Genomic DNA, 20,999 nt, shown 5'->3' with positions numbered 1-20,999 from the left:
ATGAAACTGTTCTACCTCACATCATCAGGCATTAGATTCTCAAAAGGAGCATGCAGTTCAAAATAGGGTTTGCACTCCTATGAGAATCTAATGCTGCCGCTGATCTGACAGGAGGCAGAGCTCAGGCAGTAATGCTCATTCGCCCACCACTCATCTCCTGCTGTGTGGCCTGGTTCCTAACAAGCCACTGACTGTTACCTGTCCACAGTCCAGGGATTGGGGACCCCTGCTCCATACCTCTCAACACAAACCTTAAAATTAACATACCTCACTAAGCAAAAATGAGATCAAACATCAATGAAAACACTACATTTTCGGGACAGGATATTTTCAAGAAAGATGACTTTAGGAGACGGACCTTATACATTTTTGTTCTTCACACAGGTCACAAGGTAACTAGCTCAGAGATCTGGGGATGAAGAAAATACATACCGTTTCTGGGGAAACATCACTATTTTCAATAACAGTAGTGTCTCCAGCAGCTTTTACTATTTTTGACTGGATAAGCTCCAGTGACTGTTGAGCCTATAAGGAAAGCAATATGGTAGGTACTAAATAATACAGTTGATAAATACATAAAAAATGAATAATTTTATTCACTTTGTAGAAGATAAAAGCTCCTCTCAAACAATAAGGTTTTCCCTCCAAAATGAAAATAGCTTCACCCCTACCAGATTATAAGAACATATGTTCACTGCTTTTAAAAGCTTAAGTAATATAGAAACTGTATGAAGAAATTTAAAAACAGAAATAACCACAGTTGATATTTAGGTTAGTATTAATCTAGATTAAAGGTTAGCCAAATCTGGCCCAAAGCCTGTTTTTGTACAGAACACAGGCTAAAAACGTTTTTTACTTTTTAAAGGGTTATGCTGTGGGGCACGGTAGCTCACGCCTGTAATCCCAGCACTTTGGGAGGCTGAGGCGGGTGGATCACCTGAGGTCGGGAGTTCCAGACCAGCCTGACCAACATGGAGAAACCCCGTCTCTACTAAAAATACAAAATTAGCTGGGTGTGGTGGAACATGCCTGTAATCCCAGTTACTAGGGAGGCTGAAGCAGGAGAATCGATTGAACCTGGGAGGCAGAGGTGGCAGTGAGCCAAGATAGTGCCATTGCACTCCAGGCTGGGCAACAAGAGCGAAACTCCATCTCAAAAAAAAATAATAATAAATAAAGGATTCTGTTAAAAAAGAGACAAAAATATTCTAAAGAGATCACATGTGACCCACAAACCCTAAAAAAGCTTTGGGATTTGTCCACCCCAGTTTAGATCCCTCTCTACACATTATGTGCTTATAGAAAATATTACATAAATGAGCTTTAACATACATACTGCTTTATACTTACCTGTTTTACAAAGTATGTTATTAACTTTTTTTTTTTTAAAGACAGAGTCTTGCTCTGTCGCCTAGGCTAGAGTGCAGTGGCGCAATCTTGGCTCGCTGCAACCTCTGCCTCCTGGGTTCAAGAGATTCTCCTACCTCAGCCTCCTGAGTAACTGAGACTACAGGTGTGCACCACCACTCCTGGCTAATTTTTGTATTTTTAGTAGAGACAGGGGTTTCACCATGTTGGCCAGGCTGGTCTTGAACTCCTGACCTCAGGTGATCCGCCCACCTCGGCCTCCCAAAGTGCTGGGATTACAGGCGTGAGCCACCACACCCAGCCATTATTAACTTTTTTTAGTCAAATATTTATGTGCATTTCCAATCAAATGTTGCACAATATTTCTACTATATAGGTATGGGGCAGTTAATTGTCCCCTATCATTGCCATCTTAGCTACTGTAAATAAGATGGTATATCTGTAACTTTAAGCACTCGTTTAGTATTTTTAAAGTACTTTCTAAGAAACTACATTGCTAGGCTAAATTGCGTGTTTTATATTTTGAGCCAGAGGTCAAAAATTAAAATCATGTATCAAAGTAAACTGACTGCTCAACCATGACAGTGCAGTAAGCATCAAAATTTGTCCTCTAAAACAGACCCAAATTCACATTCTGTCTACATTAAAATAATCTGAAACACTAGCGGATTCCTAGACTTTTACATAACAGTTATAAACTATAAGCATATAGAATAAAAAAAAAAATTCAACTCTTTAAAAGTATTATTTTTAAAAATGAGATAACTTTTAAAATCTATTAGAATATCAAATATTTAAACATTAGACAATATCCAATACTGGTGAGGATACAGGGAAATACATGTCCTCATACCATGTTGGGAGCAGTATAAAGTACTACTGTTGGGTTTCTGGGATTCCATTTTATACTATCAAAATTTAAGATGTGCGTACCTCTTGTTCTTGCAATTCCAAAGAGTGACATTTGTTTTGCTAATGATGATATATCCCATAAACACTATCATAGCTCTAAAACAGCTTTGATATAAGCATATGTGAATTCTACCATTAAAAATATCTCAAAATAGAATTATAAATAACCTGTCAAGCCAATGCAAAGAAATGCAGTCCTAAAAATCATTCATTTGCATTGAGATTAGGAAAATATATTTGTATGAAGAAATAAATGAAAACTTCTAAAAAAAAATAGAAATTTATAACTTTGTTTACCAAAAAACTAAGAGACAAATACTTTGTAAATGAATACACAGCCAAATCCCAATTTTAAAAAATATATAGATGCAGCCAAATTTTAATAACTCCAACTAAATTTTACTCTGTACTTTATAAAGCAATTAAATATAGAAATGTGATGAAATAATGAGGTGAATTAAGAATCCTGGAAAACAAGCCAAAAGTTTCGTTCCAAAATAGTAACTAATAACAAGCAGCTTAAATTTATAAAAGGTTAATATAATGATGCAAAACAACAAATCCAGAATTAGCAGCATAACTTTGCTTAAGATTCAACACACAACATAGGCTCATGATACACAACATAGGCTCATGATACTACATCTCTAGGACAAACAGTGCCTACCTTATGCAAATCACCAGCTACCTTCTGTCTTTCATTTTGTTCAGTTCTAAGTTTTGTGAGTGTTTCATTTAACTGTGCCTTCAACTGTAAAAATAAACATCACAATTAACTTAATTTGCGTCATTCTTTGATTATGCTGATACCTCTAGGACTGAAGAATGAATGGGATTGCTAACAGTTATTATGCACAGTGGATTAGCCAATATGCTGCACCAGATGTATAGAAAGGCTAAGCAGTAGAAGTTCCCATCTGTAAAGCTAAACATAAGAAAAGCCACAGAAATGAACTACAGTTTAGAGTAGAAAACCACAAATGCAAAAACAAAACCATCAAATTCCAGTAAAGTGTCTTTTAAAGGTTATCGGTATTTATAGTCACTGAAATTATTCCAAATTAAAAGCCAAACAGATACTTTACCCATTAGTTTCTAAAAGTTTTCTTAATCTATACAGTTAAGAGTCAATTATATAATATTTTTAAAGACATTGAACAGAAGATTACAAATCCAATCAAATTAAAACTCCCAAAATACTGACCATCATTTAAGACTTCACTAAGGGGTAGTACAAGACCACACTGGCCTAAATTATACCATCAAGAAATGCCTTACGATACACCTATGAATAACCAATTTGTCAAAACAGAAAGTTCTGTAACTCCAATGCAAATACATAATGCCACTTCTCTGATTTTCCAATTAAATATGAGCAAGGAAAATGAACTACATTGCTCCCAAAAAACTTTCTTCTTATTCTCATAAGGTAATTGTTTTTGCTTCCCACCCATGGGCACTTTTGAAACAGTTCTGGGGGCCCAAAGGTGGAAATACAAGGCAGTGACATTTAAAATTGGAGGGAGAATTAAAAAGGGGCGGCAGTGGGGCAGAGGGAAATTCCACTTGGAAATTTTATCTGAGGAACTCTATGTAAGTACCCAAATAAATTTTGCTCCTTTACATAACTTTGGGTTTTAATATTCTCCATCAGAGAAATGAACCTTTTGGCGGAAGAACACACAAAGTACATACAGGCAAACAAAGCTATTTTATCAGAAAAAGTAGCAGCAGTTATCCTGAGCAAACAAACATCAAAATAAAGATTCCAAACTCAAGACTAGGGGAAAAAAGTAAGTATCAACCACTCAAAATAATCTCCTGACAGAAGTAGAGTGACAAAAAATCAAAATAAAGCATTAAGCTGAGTGGAGATGTAACCATGTAACTGCTGAGTCAGCCACTAAGCACCAAAGTTAATAAGTGAAATCTCCAACAACTAGTTAGAAATGATTTTTTAAAAACATATTATAGGGTGAGGACTTACAGTCATGACATATCACACTCTTAATCTGTGCAATGTATAGCACAGAACTAGTCTCACAATGCAGTGTGAATGAGTTCAATTAAAGTAAAACATTGGTAAATAAAACAGATTTAAAAATTAGAGGTGTAGGGCTGTGTGTGTAGGGCTGTGTGTGTATGAACATCCCTAATCTGAAAAACTCTGAAATGCTCCAAAATCCTGAACTTTTTAAGCACTGACATGACACTCAAAGGAAATGTTCATTGGAGCATTTCAGATTTCGGATTTTCAGATAAGGGACACATACAGAGCAAGCATATAATACAAATAATCCAAAATCCCCCCAAAAATTGCTGGTTCGAAGCATTCCAGATAAAGGATACACAACCTGTATTTCATACAGCTCTAAAATTGATTCCCATAAATTTTGCCATAACATAGGATACCAACCACAAAAAAATGAGTTGAAGTTTTCTTGGTACATGGAGTAATGCTAAAAAGAAAATTAAACTGGGCAGGGTGAACTCTGGGTAAGGAGAAAACTTACTGTAATCTTCTGAGAGTTTATTAAGGTACTTAAAAAAAAAAAAAAAAAACCTGGTGCTGTAACAATTTTTAACTCACAAGGAAGACATAACAATTGTCGTTTGAAACAGAGAGCAAGACAGCCATATTTGTCTAATAGCTAAGTCTGTCACAATCAGTACAGTTTTTAGAAAACTTAAGAATAGGAATACAGGGTACTATATGTTTTAAGACATTTAACTAACTTTATCTCAAAGTCTATGCTTTTAGGATTACCATGCTCTAAATAATATGTTGATAATAAAGACTTTTATATGTTTTTTAATATTTATAATATATAGAGAGACTAGGTTAAAATTAGAAACTGGATTACTGTCCTTGAATGAAGAATACGTGTCTTTGGCTTTCAATATAATCTTCTCCTAGGTTAGAAAATAAAAGGCCCCATTAACTATGATAGTCTGAGAAGAAAATCTTTGTAACTCAGCCAACCTTTATTTCATTTCTTTATTCACAGAAAAGACTGCTGTTTGAGACAATAGGATTTATAAAACATGGAAAATTTTGAAAAAGAGCTGGAAGCCAAACATGCCATTGTTAGGAGCTAAGAAAAGAAGGATCATTGTAGGAGTCAAGAAATGAAAGATAATCTTAGGAATCATTGGAATATGAAGATTATCTTAGACTTACAAAAAGGCCAAGCTAAAGATGTTAGCAAAGAAAAAAAAGCTTTGATGGTTTCTCCACATGTCAACAAAGTGTTTTCAGTGCCTACTTGATACCCAGTGGAGGACAAGCGTCTTACCAAATTTAGCTCTTCATTCTGTCTTACTGCTTCAGAATATGAATCATCAAGTTTTTTCTGCAATTCAGTCAACAGATCTTTCAGCTGCAATGAAGTTTAGAGTTTAAGATTGATCTCCTTATGATAGCCCATGTTTTGTATGCTACTCGGAAGCTCTGCCACAAACAACTTATACTGAAATATCACTGTTATAAACTTAATCTGAATTGTGAAGCAAGTTTGAAAAGATTCTGTTGTAAGTACCTCTCTGACTTCTGTAACATAGGTAGATCGTTCCATCTCTGCCTTCTCTAGTTCCATTTCCAAATGTTCTCGTTCTCTTCTCAGCTAGCAATTCAACAAAGGAAAAGTTAACACACTTAAAATTTCCTTTCATAATATTTCCCCACAAGGCAAAGTTATGACACTTATGAATATAAAACTATATCAACTCAAACACTACCCAAGATATTAAGAGCATAACTATAAAGTAATCTTAAACCATACATCTTCAGACAACCATTAATGCTAAAAACAAATCTATAGGTTACAAGTAAAACAATCAAATAACATACATTTTCAATATCCTTATTTTCTCTTCTTAATCGCTCTAGCTCTTGTTCTGAAGATGTAAATGATGACTGCATCTGAAATGTGAAACAATTATACGGCCAAGTAAACCACCAAGGATGTAGCGGTTTCTATCCTGTAGAATTCTGAATCAATTAAAAGACACTCCAAGGTGTTGAAATGCATCTCATTTAAAATCTTACTGAATTTTAAAAGACCTTAAACATGAGAGTCACGTTGAACTTAATTTAAATTGTGGTCAAAACCTACTCCATTTGTATATTAGGCTCAGCTAAAAGTGATTAAGTTTTGATTAGTATTAACTGATATTCAGCTGTATTTATGCTGCAAGTGCATTAAAGTAGAGTACTATCAGCAACTATAAATCCTGCACGTTGGTCCCAAAAAATAAGTGAGGAACAGATGGTACTCTTTATCACGCTGAAGTAAATGGGAGAAAAATTAAGGTTGCACAGTAACATGCAGGTCCCACAAATAGAAGAATGACTAACTAACTTTTTCTTGAATTCTGTATTATGGGTTAAATACTTTAAAACTGATTTTGAACCCAGTATTCTTTACCTTATCACACAATAGTTCTATAACTAGCACTCTACGTTCTATATGATTACCCTTTAGTCATACTTTAAAACCAGTGATTTTCAAACTTGGGTGGGCATTAGACTGTTCTGGAGGGCTCATGAAGACACAGACTGCTGCCACCCCACATACATGTTTTGGATTTGGTAGCTGGGTTGGGGCCCAAGAATGTGCATGGTGATGCTGATGCTGCTGGGGCAAGTCCCACACATTGAGAACCACTGCTCTAAGCTTTTCTTTTGTAAATACCTGTTTAATAGTCTTGTGTGATTCATCGACCTTAACTTTCCATTTATTTTCTTCTTGCTCAACACTTCTCTGTAGCTTCTGTAAAATTCCTTCCTACAGACAAAAGTATAGTTGTTTTGAAAACTTCATGTTCCAATGCCGAGATAAAAACTATTTAAGCCATGAAGGAAGAAGGTAATGATTTAAAGTAAAATCAAAATGTAGATTAAAAATCATTTCCTACTGTTTCTGCAAGGACGGATTTGTATTTTTCACACTCTAGCTGTAACAATGTGTGCATTTCATCAGCTTCTTTCAACTTGTGCTCTAGAACCTGCAAAGAATGAAATAAAGAAAACTTCCATAATTCTACCAGAAAGTTTTGTGCTTCAAGTTTGTTTTAGTACTTAATACTGTATTATGATAAATGATTTCAAAGTATTTCACAATGACACACTACATTTCGACCTTTCTAAGTAGCAATAAAGTTCATTCAATGACCCCTTTGGTCATTTTATTAAACAATGCTATAATAAAAGTCTTGGTACTGAAGTCTTTAGTCAGGTGGTAAGATCAAAGCAGACCCACATGTGAAGTACAGTCACAATGCCTATGCTACACACATGGGAAACAGAATTTTATTCATGCCACTTGAGATATAAGAAAACAATAATAATAAATCTCCCCAATTTCAGTAGCCAGGGATAAAAACCAATCCACTTTCTAAATACCTCTAATGATGTATTTGGGGATGCTTCAGCAAATCAGTGAGATTCTACCTATCTCGACTGATCTTTACTTTTAAATCTAGGCTAAAAGATAGTAAGAGATAAATATTCAATTTTAGAAACAATTAAAATACAGAATGAAAGGAATGGCAAACACTAGCTTTGTAAACAAATCAAATGCAAAGACGACCTACTGTATTTCAACTAAAATTTAAACAAAATGAAATCACCGTCTTACACTCTCTCAAAAGAGCCTTATTCGATTATCTTTTATCTTTTCCAAGCTCAAGAAGACAAAATCTTATTTGCTTCTTTTTTCTACGTTTAAATTACAAACAGTTCATTTCTTGAACTAACCTTAACCTCCTCTGACCCTGAAGTTCCAGCCATACATTCTTTTGCCTTCTTTTCAAATCCATGCAACCATTCACTATAACTCTGTGGATGAGAAAAGTTAAAATCGTTAATTTTCAAAACAAAATCTAAATAAAACAGGTCCAACATTTAAAATAACCAAATTAGATAATTATAAAAGAAACCTACACAGACAAACAGGACACTGCTACAAATTTCAAAGAGGAAAGTAACTATTGCGTAAGTTGGACATAACCCACTTTTAAAAACAAGCACTAAAAACAGACCTACGTACCTACCATGAAAATAAAATATTATATACCTAACCAATAATATTTTCAACTGAATTCTGCAGTTGCAGGTAGAAAAACCTGGGTTCAAATCTGGCCTCTACCACTTACTAGCACCAGGACAAATAATCTTTAAAACACAAAAAACCCAGAATAATTTTCAAAACTGTTTCCAGATAAAACAGTTCTCAAAATGAAGTATTTTGAGTTCATAAAGTGAAAGTTCAACTGAAGATGTTCCATTTGGAGGATTTCAAATTCTATGAAAATGCTCCAAGGACTCTAAAAAATATCTCAAATTAGGAAATATTAAGTATTTTAAAAATCCTAATGAGAAGTGATATGCATACACATTTACTTATTTAAGTCCAACAAAAACTCAATTTGTGCTGACAGGTTAGCTGATGTAAATATGCATATATTACAATTTTGGCATTTACTCTACATTTTAGAATAAATTACTCTAAATTATTGATGCTTATCTGAATTTTACACTTTGATAAAGATTATCTGTGTGTCAGATACTTTAAATCAAATTTCCTCTTATTCCTTAAGTCTTTGGATTAAATTTAAGATAAAAAACTCATGAAATTTTTATTAACTGCTATAATATAAACTGTTACATATGCAGCTGAATCAGGATTCTCTGCAAACTATCAAATAACAAAAAACAAGTAGATGCTGAGTCACTCCATAGTACAATACCTTTAATAATATCAAATTAGTTTTAAAACACTATTTAACATTCTCACAACATAAATCTGAACCAAGACTAAATATACACTATCAGAATCCTACTTAACAGTTTCAACTATTGGTACCCAACATAAATTAAAATAAGTTAAAAAACTAGTTTCGTTGCTTAAAGTTTGTAAATCTCCCTCTAGGTCATATAATTTAGATCTCTCCTATGCTGACTGCTCAGCAAAACAACAAAACAGTAAAAAAATTTATATATTTTTAAATCTACTGATTATCTTGACTTATCCTAATGTTAATGAAGCCTATTGCTTTATTATTTTATAAGGTAAATAGCTTATTGTCCTTCATATCTTTACAAACCTAAAATGCCAGAGTCTCATGTTAGCACATAGAAAGTTTAGTACATTTCCTGTAGACTATATGCAGAAATATTCAACTTTTAACAAGTATATGAACAAAAGCCAAACAATATCATCCATATCTTATGATGACTTATAAATATTTATAGTGTCAAAAAGATTTGGTTACTGACAGTGGATGATATTGCTGTTAAAAAAGAAAATTTTTAATGTTGGTGACCCTTATACAATCTTTGAAGAACAGAAATTATCAATCATTAGTTCTCTTGGCTCATAAACTACTGCCAAAAAATACATCCCCCAATAGTATTTCCATAAATAAAATATAAAGTAGAAACAAAAACAGGTTATGCCACAAAGAAAAAAAAATAAATATATTAATAATAACCCTTTCTCATAGGTTCGATTTAACAACAGCACTAGAACTGATAGCGTATCTATACATTTACTCGGTGCTAGATATTTCATCAGTTCAACTCAAAAGTGGTAGAGATCTCCTAAACTGATCAAATCTGAACATATCCTCGATAGTTACAATGGAAACAAAGGAGTTTTCTCTCCTTACTTGAAATAAATGTAGGCTATACTTAACTCAGACTACAAATAGAACAAGCCATTAAGTTTACTTACCCCACCCCTAGCACCCACAGAGCTCCTTGGAGAAATAGTTGATTCTATGTTTGGGGCAGGAAATGTATATGATAAATCAGGAGCACCTTATCATACCACAAAGCATAGAAGCTATCAAAGTTTAGCAGCATTGTGTCAAAACGACTTGGTAACCAACCTAAATAAGTTCCAATGGGCCAAAGGAAGACAAGCAGACATTACGAATCTCCTGATGAAAGTGCACACCACTGCCTATGAAGTGGTCTTGCGCCTACTCTACCCTACCAAATACTGAGCCTTAATGTGACCAGGAATCAGATTCCTGATTACAGATTTGACACATAAAAGATACATAAAGGAAAGAGGAACATGCTAACACCACAGGGATGCAGTCAACTAAATCCAAACTGTGGGAAACTTCATAGGAAACCACTAAGTCTTTTGTTTTTTTTTAAAGGAGGTGGGGTGTTGCTGAGAAAGAGTGGGGGAACCCGTGGATTAAAAAATATCTAAGAGATGTCTCAAACCAGTTACATACTGACCTTATTTGGATCCTGATTAAAACAAACTACAATAAGTTATTATTTAATAAAATTGACAACTTATATGACAACCGGAGAAACACATACTATACAAAATTAAGAATGTATTTTGAAGTGTAATATGATACTTTTTAAAAACAAATGCTTATGTTTTAGAAATGTGTACTGAAATATTTACGGATGAAACGCTCTGATGTTTGAGTTCCTTCAAAATAATCTAGGGAGTACAGGGTGGGAGGTAAAACACGATTGCTTATACGCATGCCATGCACTGATAAGTGCCATGGAGAGATGTTGGGTACATCGGGCCTCATTATGCTTGTCTCTCTACTGTTGAACAGTTTTCCATTAAAAAAAAAAAGACCCTACACTCTATTTTAGGAAACTCACATGCACATTCACTGACTTTCTCTGCCCTCAAATAATTATTGTTAATTCTCTGAACAAACAAGAACAGGTACTACCTCAAATAAACCAAGTTGTTCTATATTATCTGTAAGATTTCTGCTTGAAGAAGGTAATAGATGACCAAAAATCTTGAGTTTTAAAATGTAAAGAGCCTGGTTCATAGTATCAAGTACATTAAGGAAGTGTTCCTAAAACTAAGAAGCAATCACTTAAAATTAAGTTTTAAATAAAGCCATTAAGAATGTTATCATATTGGTTTTATTAGCATTAAAAAACACTTCTTTCCCAAATGATGTTTTTAATCCTCTAAATAATGTCTCATAAAATGTTATAGAAACAAAAGTATCAGGTAAATAAAAATCAGTTTTGAATCAAGTTATTAATCTTTACTGAAAAGCACCCGCTTAACAATGGGAAAGATCAAGGAATCAGCACTCTACTGAAACCAAGTGGAGTGCAAATGTGATGTTGCTTATTCATACCTTTCCTGAATAATGTCATCATGTTAAAAAAAATAATAAATTAGTCTTACCAAATTAGAAGGGACAGACACCTTTGGAAATAATTTTTTGAGAACTTCTTTAGCCTCCAACTCAACAGCTTCCACCTGTTGTTGTCTTTCCTAAAGTGGAAGATGAACCAAATCAAACTCACAAGATCACAGAATTTTTTAAAAAACAGAAAAGAAAAAACTATGGTGTCTTAAATTCTACAGGAAGAAAAAGTTAAAAAAAAAATTTTAATACTGATAAATGTTAAAATTTCCCACTTTAAGATATTAAAATGCTCCCATAAGAAAAAATCTGCAAAATCTCTAAAGCATCCTAAATATCAAATAATGCCTTAGCAGTATCTGACAATATGGACATTTTCCTTGGCATTTAGAAATCAAGTGATTTGCCTGTCCAGGAACACTTCAAAAATAGACACACAAAAAACATTTCTTATAGCTAAAACTTCATAAACTACCTATAGCAGAAAATACACATTGGAGGAACACAACTGAGGTTTATTGGCTGGTATATCTCTATTAAAAAAATGCATCACTTATGGACCATATAATGTCATGGCATTAAAATGGTAACTTCCTTATTTCCAACTTCAAGGTCATGTGAAGTATTTATGCTAAACAAGGAGGACCATCAAAATCTGATGGATGATATAAATGGGAAAAAGAACAAGGAGCAACTGATGGCGTATTACTTCACTAATGCCACACATCATAAAAACTAGTTCTGACACTTGTATATGGACTCTGCTATAAATTTACAAACATTACAAACGTGTAAGACTAAATTTGCTGATATTAAATCCAAGTCTAAAGGATATCAATTATAACTCAAAACCATGGTTTGTCAAAATTAGGGTAATGACTTATCACACACCAAAAAAAAAAAAAAATCTAACATTCAAACTACCTCCACGAGATTTAAAAAACAAAACAAAGACCCCTATAAAAATGCACATCTAAACCAAGCCAAGAAAATCATCTAAAAACAACAGTCACAAAGTTCAACAGGTGACAAGAAGGCAAGCAAGCTAGAAACATCTCAACCATATCTTTCCCCCAACATTTAGATGTGAAATTTGAAATCTATCACTGATTCAAGGTCTACACACTTCAATTTTAGAAAATCTAATCACATGAAACTTTACACAATAAACAGCTGCAGATCTTGCCATTTTCCATACACACAAAAAGCTGTTAAAGATCAGCAGATTTTTACAATAGGTGTTTTCATAAGGTATTTTCAATAATTCAATGAAGTCCACTAATTTTCAGGAATACACCTAACTACATAAAATAAGGAAAATAATTAATGCTACTTCAAGGACTTTAAGAGGTAATTCTTATCATTTGACCAAAGCAGTAATCTTTAAAGAAAACCGGTTAGGAAAAGAAACACTGAGGAACAGCTTTTTGAAAACTTCCAAGGAAAAAAACAGACTAAAAGAACAAAGTGTCTAACATAACCAAGACCCACAAACATGGGAAGTTACTTTTATTTGGTATCAACAATTTTATCTAAGAAGTTTTCATCTGATATAGTAGTTTGGTTATTGATAGCAATTTCCATTCCACTTTAACATCCGGGAAAGATCTAATATTGAAACTGAACTATAATTTGCATACCATCTTTAAGTGAAATGTATACAAGTTTTTTTCAGTAGCTCCTCAAGAGTATTTAGCCTTTAAAAATAATCCTGTAAAGACAGCATATATCATCCTCTTTACATTTTAGGTAAGCTGACCGTAACTTATTTCTAGTTAAAATACTGAAAGTGTTTCCCATAGTTCCTTCTCATCACAACATAATTTACAGCACTGGGTCAATCAACATCCCTTTCACCTATGCTATCTAAGGACTGTCTAAATTCCATTGAAATATAGAAGACTTTCTATTCTATTCTCTGCAGATCTTTAGCTATGCAAGAAGGCATCATGCACAAAAATTCTAGCTTTCTTTTAGAATCATAAAATGCAAAAATGCCTATGGCAAGTAGCATATAACTTCTTGTAGGAATGGCATGATGAGCACCCAGATACCCAGTCTCACTAACAAAATAAAACCAAAAAGGTGGCTCTTAACCGTCAAAAACAAAGTAATAGAAACAACCAGAAACCACACTAAAACCCTCATTGCTGACAGAAATGACTGTACAATTGCAACCACTCCCAATGAAATAATGAAATGTCCCAATAAAACGTCCTATCTGACCTAGATTTTCCTACTCTGTGGTCCCATATACCTCCCAGCTATCTCGAATTTAACCTTTACTGAAAATTATGGCTAGATGAATAGGGATATAGTTAAACACAAATCCACTAAGCTATAGGAAACATAACTATAAACGTATACTTGCTTAAAAAAAAAATCACAGAACTATTTTATACTTAAAAATTCCTTCAGGTGTCACTAAGACTTATATTAAAGATTCAATAGAGTACAATGGCACACAAAATATTTTCACAGTGCTAAAATAAATCATGTAGGTTCCTTCATTTACCTATCTGCAAAATTCAATGGCCCTGTTTCACATTTATTTTTGGCAGGAATTTTCAAAATACTTGACTGGACTGGCAGATTCAAGTTTCTCAATCTTTAAAAACAACCTCTCTATGACAATTCATTAGAAATCTTCACACCCAATGGTACAACTTGAGCTCAAGGAGAATGTCCTCCATTGTTCTGAAGACAAAGGGGGCTATGTATTTCAGGAGTACTTCACATACTCTGGTCAAGAGAATTATCCCTTGACAGTAATATTTCATCTAAACATGCCATATACGTCATTGCTATCCAGTAATATATGAAGTTTCAGTCCACCACCTCTAAGGAATCATTCCCAGCAACATACCGAAAGTTGATGCCTTTCCTGTATACAAGACTTTTAACATTTTTCTACCTTATTTGTGACATCTTGGTGTGCCCTCCAAAACACCTAGTTTATGGCACATCCTACATATTCAAATGTGTTTGTTAATTCACCTAGATTTCTTTGGTTCAAAGTTTTCATGAAAGTTATCTTAACCAACCCAAAAGGCACATATTGTCTGACAAGAGGTTAACATCAGTCTTCTGAGACTCTTCAGCTTAAAGTTGTGCTCAACAAAGCCCAAACAATCAGGTAATCACAACAAATCAGCATGCCCAAAATTAAAGCTTCAAGGAGTAGATGAAAAAAGCAGAGATGATAGAGATGATAAATGTGGACAAGGAGATTTTATATTTAAATTGCAGTAAAAGTAAATGCTTTAGTCTGATTTTAAGACAAGCTGCAGATTTTCTCTGTTCAGTGGATTGTTTCTAGGAGTTAGCATTACAACCTTGGAAGTCTTGTTCACTTTGTCCTGCAGCATTTTTTCAGTTGATGCCAATGCTTCCATTGCTTCCCAGTTTTTCTCCCGAAGGTCCTAATCATTTTTAGAAAGAATGATTTCAGTTTATCCATTATTGAAAGATTTTTGCTTTTTTACTTCATCAGTATTTTGCACTGCATTTAAATGCTGGTTACTGCAAAATTATTTCAATGGGAAAATATGCATATTAGCAAAAAAATAAAAAGCAATGTTTAGAAGTTTGAATGAGAAAATAAAGACGCCCACTTTCCATGTTTTAGTATATATACCAAATAGGCCAGCTTTTAAAATAACTACTATGCACATGTGACAAAGAAGAAAGCATTCAAAAGTAAAGACACAAACCAAGAATACATACATGATTTCAGGTACATTGAATATTAGAAGATTAAAGACAGAGCAAATATAGAAGTATTACAAAAAGCTTTTCATGTGATGTTTAAACAAGGCCCAATAACACTCATAGGACTTTCCACTGCAGTGTAACATTTTTTTCTCTATGTTTTAATACAATTAACATGTTTCAAATCTACCTAGGAATCCCATAGTAACCCACTGTGTTCTATGTCTTTCTTGGCATGGCCTAACATTCATGCCACAAAACAACCTTACATGAATTGTATGAGCTAGTTGATCAAAGCAAAGGGGAAGGCTGGAAGGCTATAAAATAGATTCTCTTGGAGGAGACAGAGGTTATTAAAAATTGAGAGATCTGGATTTTAACAGCATTTCATTCACAACTATAAATATAATCTTCTATATTTCAGTCTTTTTTCCAGAATGAGAAATCTAAACAGATAAAAACCAACAACAAAAAATAAAAAGCCAATAATCACCATTTATTACTTAATATATGCCAACCACTCTATTTGGCAGTTCACAAATTCTCATCGTTACAACAACCGCATGAAGTATTTATTCCCATTCTATAGATAGGGAAACCACAGCTCAAGTAAGTTAGGAAACTGAGCCAAGTACACAGAGAAAATGAAGTGGCAGAACTAAAAGGAAAGACTGACACTGCTATCTGCTGGCCTCCAGTGTCCTGGCTCTTTTCACAAGGGTTCAATGTCTCCAGCGCTGCTGCTGCTGATGCTGCTGCATTACCATGCCCTCCTTATCTCAGAATCCCAATAATAAAACACAGTTAAGATGTTAGCAGTATATTGGCAAGTTCACCTCAAGTTTTGTGGCTAAGCAATGCTGTTAGTACTGTTATACCAACACACAAGCAGCAATTCATGTACCTAATTTTGACAAACTCAGGGGTACAAGAAAATGTCAACTTGTTAAATTAACAATTTAATGCAAACTTTGAAAAATAGAAAACACACATCCATTTACTAGCAATACTCCCTTAGATTTCAGTAACAGTTTACCCTTGCTCAAGTGTTAGCAATCACACTACAGTGTACAAAAATTTCTTCTCTAGCAAGAATGCTTGGACTCTACTTATAGGTGTTGCCCTCTGGTATGAGAAAATTTAAGAGATTCTACTAAATTCATTATTTGTCTACTCAGTAAGTTATTAGGATTCGTATTTCTGAAAGCACTACCCTTTCTAGTATAAACATAGTTAGGTTCTATAGCCTCTAACACACTTAATTACCAAAATTTGAACCACCTCTCAGTTAAAAATGAGAGGTTCTGGCCAGGTGCCATGGCTCATACCTATAATCCCAGCACTTTGGGAGGCCGAGGCAGGTGGATCACTTGAGGTCAGGAGTTCGAGACCAGCCTGGCCAACATGGTAAAACCCTATCTCTACTAAAAATACAAAAAAAATTAGCTGGGTGTGGCGGTGCACACCTGTAATTCCAGCTACTCGGGAGGGTGAGGCAGGAGAATCACCTGAACCCAGGAGGCAGAGGTTGCAGTGAGCCAAGTTCATGCTACTTTCAGTCTAGGCGACAGAGGAAGACCCTGTCTTAAAAAAAAAAAAAACCAGAAGGCTTTCAAAAGACCTCATTACTGAGTATACTGGGTTTGAATACTGGTATTACTTTCGGTTTACAAAAAGGCCAGCCCAATCTAAGAGGAAATACCTTTGATTTTAAAATACCAAGCTGAAAAAACATGTTTTCCAAATAAAAGTTCATCAAAAGTCAGACTGCACTTTTGTTTTTAAAAATTAACTAAAGGATGTAATAATTATAACTTCACCCACATTTAAAGTGTTATAAGAATAGAACTCTTTCACTTATTTTTGAAAAAAAGCTGTTTCTCCAATAAGCCCGCACCCGCCGAAAAAGACATAGCACACAGAAAATTTAAGTACTTTCTCACAAAGATTAAGAAATCTAAGTAAAAAGTAACGATTAAAAAAAAAAAAGTTCCTGACCATATTTCAGCTGTTAAAGTAATAAAACAAGAAAAGCCTTCATTCTGATTAAGATTAGATTTACTTACATTGTTTTCTTCCTTTGGTGTTCAACTGCATCCTTCAAAGAATCTAACTCATTCCAGAGACCACTTATTTCTTTCTCTCTTTCTGAAATTCTAAACCAGAACATGAATACGTGTAGCAAGATTTTAGGTAAACAGTAATACAACTCAGATCCCTACCTATCAACATTTGTTACTACAAAATAAGAATATCAAGAAATGGTACCTTGAAAAGTACATTAAAGAGTCTACCTACTGTTTAACATCGAAAGCCCATCCTATAAATTTCAGAAATGATTTCTAAGTTTTATACCTAATATGGTACGCTTAGGCTTGTGCTAAAGAGAAATCTCATTCCCTAAGAAACAGTTTATGAATATATTAACTGTTGTAGCTATTTATATTTTACTTGGGTCAGTACACAGTAGCTATTTTCAGAGGAGTTAAAATGGATGGAGAAGCAGTCCCTTAAATATTTTCTTCCCAGAGGGCAATGAAATCAGTTATAACTTTAAATGGCTAACCCACAACAAAAGTATAGTATTAAAGTGAGCTCAGTGTTTTCTTGCCATTTTCATACCAATCTCAGCATTCATGTTTTTTTCTGCTACTGTTTCCCAGAAACGCAGAATGCAATGGCAAAGATTCATAATTTGATTCTGTTACAGTTGAGAGTGGCTGGAGTAGAAAGTTAAGTAACAAATAGCTCTTCGCTGAGAATCAGTGTCTATGTAAGAAGCTGGCAAACTAAGGCTATGGGCCCACTCCACAGTCTGTTTCTGTAGGTCCTCGAACTAAGAGCTGTTTCTACATTTTAAAGTGTTGTTTTATTTATACATGTACACACATATACACATATATATACACATGTATAAAACAGACCTATGTGTCCCACAGGCCTAAAATGCTATCAAGGCCTTCACAGAAAATGTTTGCCAACCTTTTGCTCTATATAGTCAAACTCAAGACTCAATTTAACAGTCAATAATTCTAAACTAGTAAACAAGTAACTCTGTAAACCAAGATGGAAAACATTTAGATTATTTAAAAAAAAAAAAAATTAACAATATTCCCGATGATAGATCACTTACATCATCTATTAATATACTTAATGTGGTTGACATTTTAACATGTTGAAACACACTAACTTATGTGAAATGACCTTAAATGTAGCCTCACAGAGAAAATTACAGGCTAACAAGAAAATGTATCAGTTAAAAAAAAATCTCCTTAAGAAAGACAATCATAAAGACTACATATATATATTTTTTTCTTGGTGCCACGCTGGAGTACAATGGTGTGAACTTCCTGGACTCAAAAGATCCTCCCACTTCAGCCTCTGGAGTAGTTGGGACCACAGGTGCATGCCACCAAACCCGGAATTTCTAAACTTTTGTAGAGACGAGGTCTGACTATGTTGCCCAGGCTGATCTCAAATCCCTGGGCTCAGCAATCCTCCCGCCTCAGTCTCCCCAAGTGCTGGGATTACAGGCATGAGCTACCACATCTAACCTAAAATTTCTTTAAAAAATGAAGCTAAGCCAAAATTTGCATCATTCAATTACACAATCACACCTAGAAGAAGACCCAGTAAGATAACTGAGATAACAGAAGGTGATTTAGAAAACTCTGCAAAGTATAGTTTAACTTGATCTGAATGCCTAAAAAAACAAAACAAACATCTCCCTCAACAAAATATTCAAATCCAAATACTATTAAAAAAAGCATCTTAGCCAAAGGTACCACTCAACTCCAAACGGTAATTCAAGATATCCAAATAGAACTGTAAAATCAGGTGCCATTTGAAGTTACACTAAACTGCTTATTTGAGAATGGTTTATCACATAAAAAATAGTCACTACTTTATATACTGTGAATCAAACTTATTACTTACACTTTTAATAACTCTTCATGAGGGGAAAAGAAGATGCCTATCAAAAGAGTTAAATGTTATTTCAAAACGAAACTTTTCAGGAGACTTAAAAACACTGAAGCTTTTCTCAGATATAAATTAAGAAAACAACAAAAGGAAAAATAGCACATAATTCATATAAAAGTNGGTACCTTGAAAAGTACATTAAAGAGTCTACCTACTGTTTAACATCGAAAGCCCATCCTATAAATTTCAGAAATGATTTCTAAGTTTTTATACCTAATATGGTACGCTTAGGCTTGTGCTAAAGAGAAATCTCATTCCCTAAGAAACAGTTTATGAATATATTAACTGTTGTAGCTATTTATATTTTTACTTGGGTCAGTACACAGTAGCTATTTTCAGAGGAGTTAAAATGGATGGAGAAGCAGTCCCTTAAATATTTTTCTTCCCAGAGGGCAATGAAATCAGTTATAACTTTAAATGGCTAACCCACAACAAAAGTATAGTATTAAAGTGAGCTCAGTGTTTTCTTGCCATTTTCATACCAATCTCAGCATTCATGTTTTTTTCTGCTACTGTTTCCCAGAAACGCAGAATGCAATGGCAAAGATTCATAATTTGATTCTGTTACAGTTGAGAGTGGCTGGAGTAGAAAGTTAAGTAACAAATAGCTCTTCGCTGAGAATCAGTGTCTATGTAAGAAGCTGGCAAACTAAGGCTATGGGCCCACTCCACAGTCTGTTTCTGTAGGTCCTCGAACTAAGAGCTGTTTCTACATTTTTAAAGTGTTGTTTTATTTATACATGTACACACATATACACATATATATACACATGTATAAAACAGACCTATGTGTCCCACAGGCCTAAAATGCTATCAAGGCCTTCACAGAAAATGTTTGCCAACCTTTTTGCTCTATATAGTCAAACTCAAGACTCAATTTAACAGTCAATAATTCTAAACTAGTAAACAAGTAACTCTGTAAACCAAGATGGAAAAACATTTAGATTATTTAAAAAAAAAAAAAAATTAACAATATTCCCGATGATAGATCACTTACATCATCTATTAATATACTTAATGTGGTTGACATTTTAACATGTTGAAACACACTAACTTATGTGAAATGACCTTAAATGTAGCCTCACAGAGAAAATTACAGGCTAACAAGAAAAATGTATCAGTTAAAAAAAAATCTCCTTAAGAAAGACAATCATAAAGACTACATATATATATTTTTTTCTTGGTGCCACGCTGGAGTACAATGGTGTGAACTTCCTGGACTCAAAAGATCCTCCCACTTCAGCCTCTGGAGTAGTTGGGACCACAGGTGCATGCCACCAAACCCGGAATTTCTAAACTTTTTGTAGAGACGAGGTCTGACTATGTTGCCCAGGCTGATCTCAAATCCCTGGGCTCAGCAATCCTCCCGCCTCAGTCTCCCCAAGTGCTGGGATTACAGGCATGAGCTACCACATCTAACCTAAAATTTCTTTAAAAAATGAAGCTAAGCCAAAATTTGCATCATTCAATTACACAATCACACCTAGAAGAAGACCCAGTAAGATAACTGAGATAACAGAAGGTGATTTAGAAAACTCTGCAAAGTATAGTTTAACTTGATCTGAATGCCTAAAAAAACAAAAACAAACATCTCCCTCAACAAAATATTCAAATCCAAATACTATTAAAAAAAGCATCTTAGCCAAAGGTACCACTCAACTCCAAACGGTAATTCAAGATATCCAAATAGAACTGTAAAAATCAGGTGCCATTTGAAGTTACACTAAACTGCTTATTTGAGAATGGTTTATCACATAAAAAATAGTCACTACTTTATATACTGTGAATCAAACTTATTACTTACACTTTTAATAACTCTTCATGAGGGGGAAAAGAAGATGCCTATCAAAAGAGTTAAATGTTATTTC

General features: G+C 34.1%; 1 protein-coding gene across 1 annotated transcript in view; it reads right to left on the bottom strand.

Moving 5' to 3' along the window:
- Positions 1-20,999, bottom strand: part of KTN1 (kinectin 1) — a 108,764-nt gene that overhangs the window by 5,690 nt on the left and 82,075 nt on the right. The window contains 12 exon segments of the mRNA XM_017873691.1: positions 433-525; positions 2,948-3,031; positions 5,577-5,660; positions 5,820-5,903; positions 6,131-6,202; positions 6,975-7,067; positions 7,198-7,287; positions 8,039-8,119; positions 11,478-11,567; positions 14,775-14,861; positions 17,213-17,306; positions 20,936-20,973. Coding sequence (XP_017729180.1) covers positions 433-525; positions 2,948-3,031; positions 5,577-5,660; positions 5,820-5,903; positions 6,131-6,202; positions 6,975-7,067; positions 7,198-7,287; positions 8,039-8,119; positions 11,478-11,567; positions 14,775-14,861; positions 17,213-17,306; positions 20,936-20,973 — 990 coding nt within the window.

This window comes from Rhinopithecus bieti, unplaced genomic scaffold (assembly GCF_001698545.2).
Source record: "Rhinopithecus bieti isolate Rb0 unplaced genomic scaffold, ASM169854v2 scaffold_7985, whole genome shotgun sequence".
Lineage (NCBI taxonomy): Eukaryota > Metazoa > Chordata > Mammalia > Primates > Cercopithecidae > Rhinopithecus > Rhinopithecus bieti.
The sequence above is the reverse complement of the archived record's forward strand: the minus strand, read 5'-3'. Positions and strand labels throughout refer to the sequence as shown.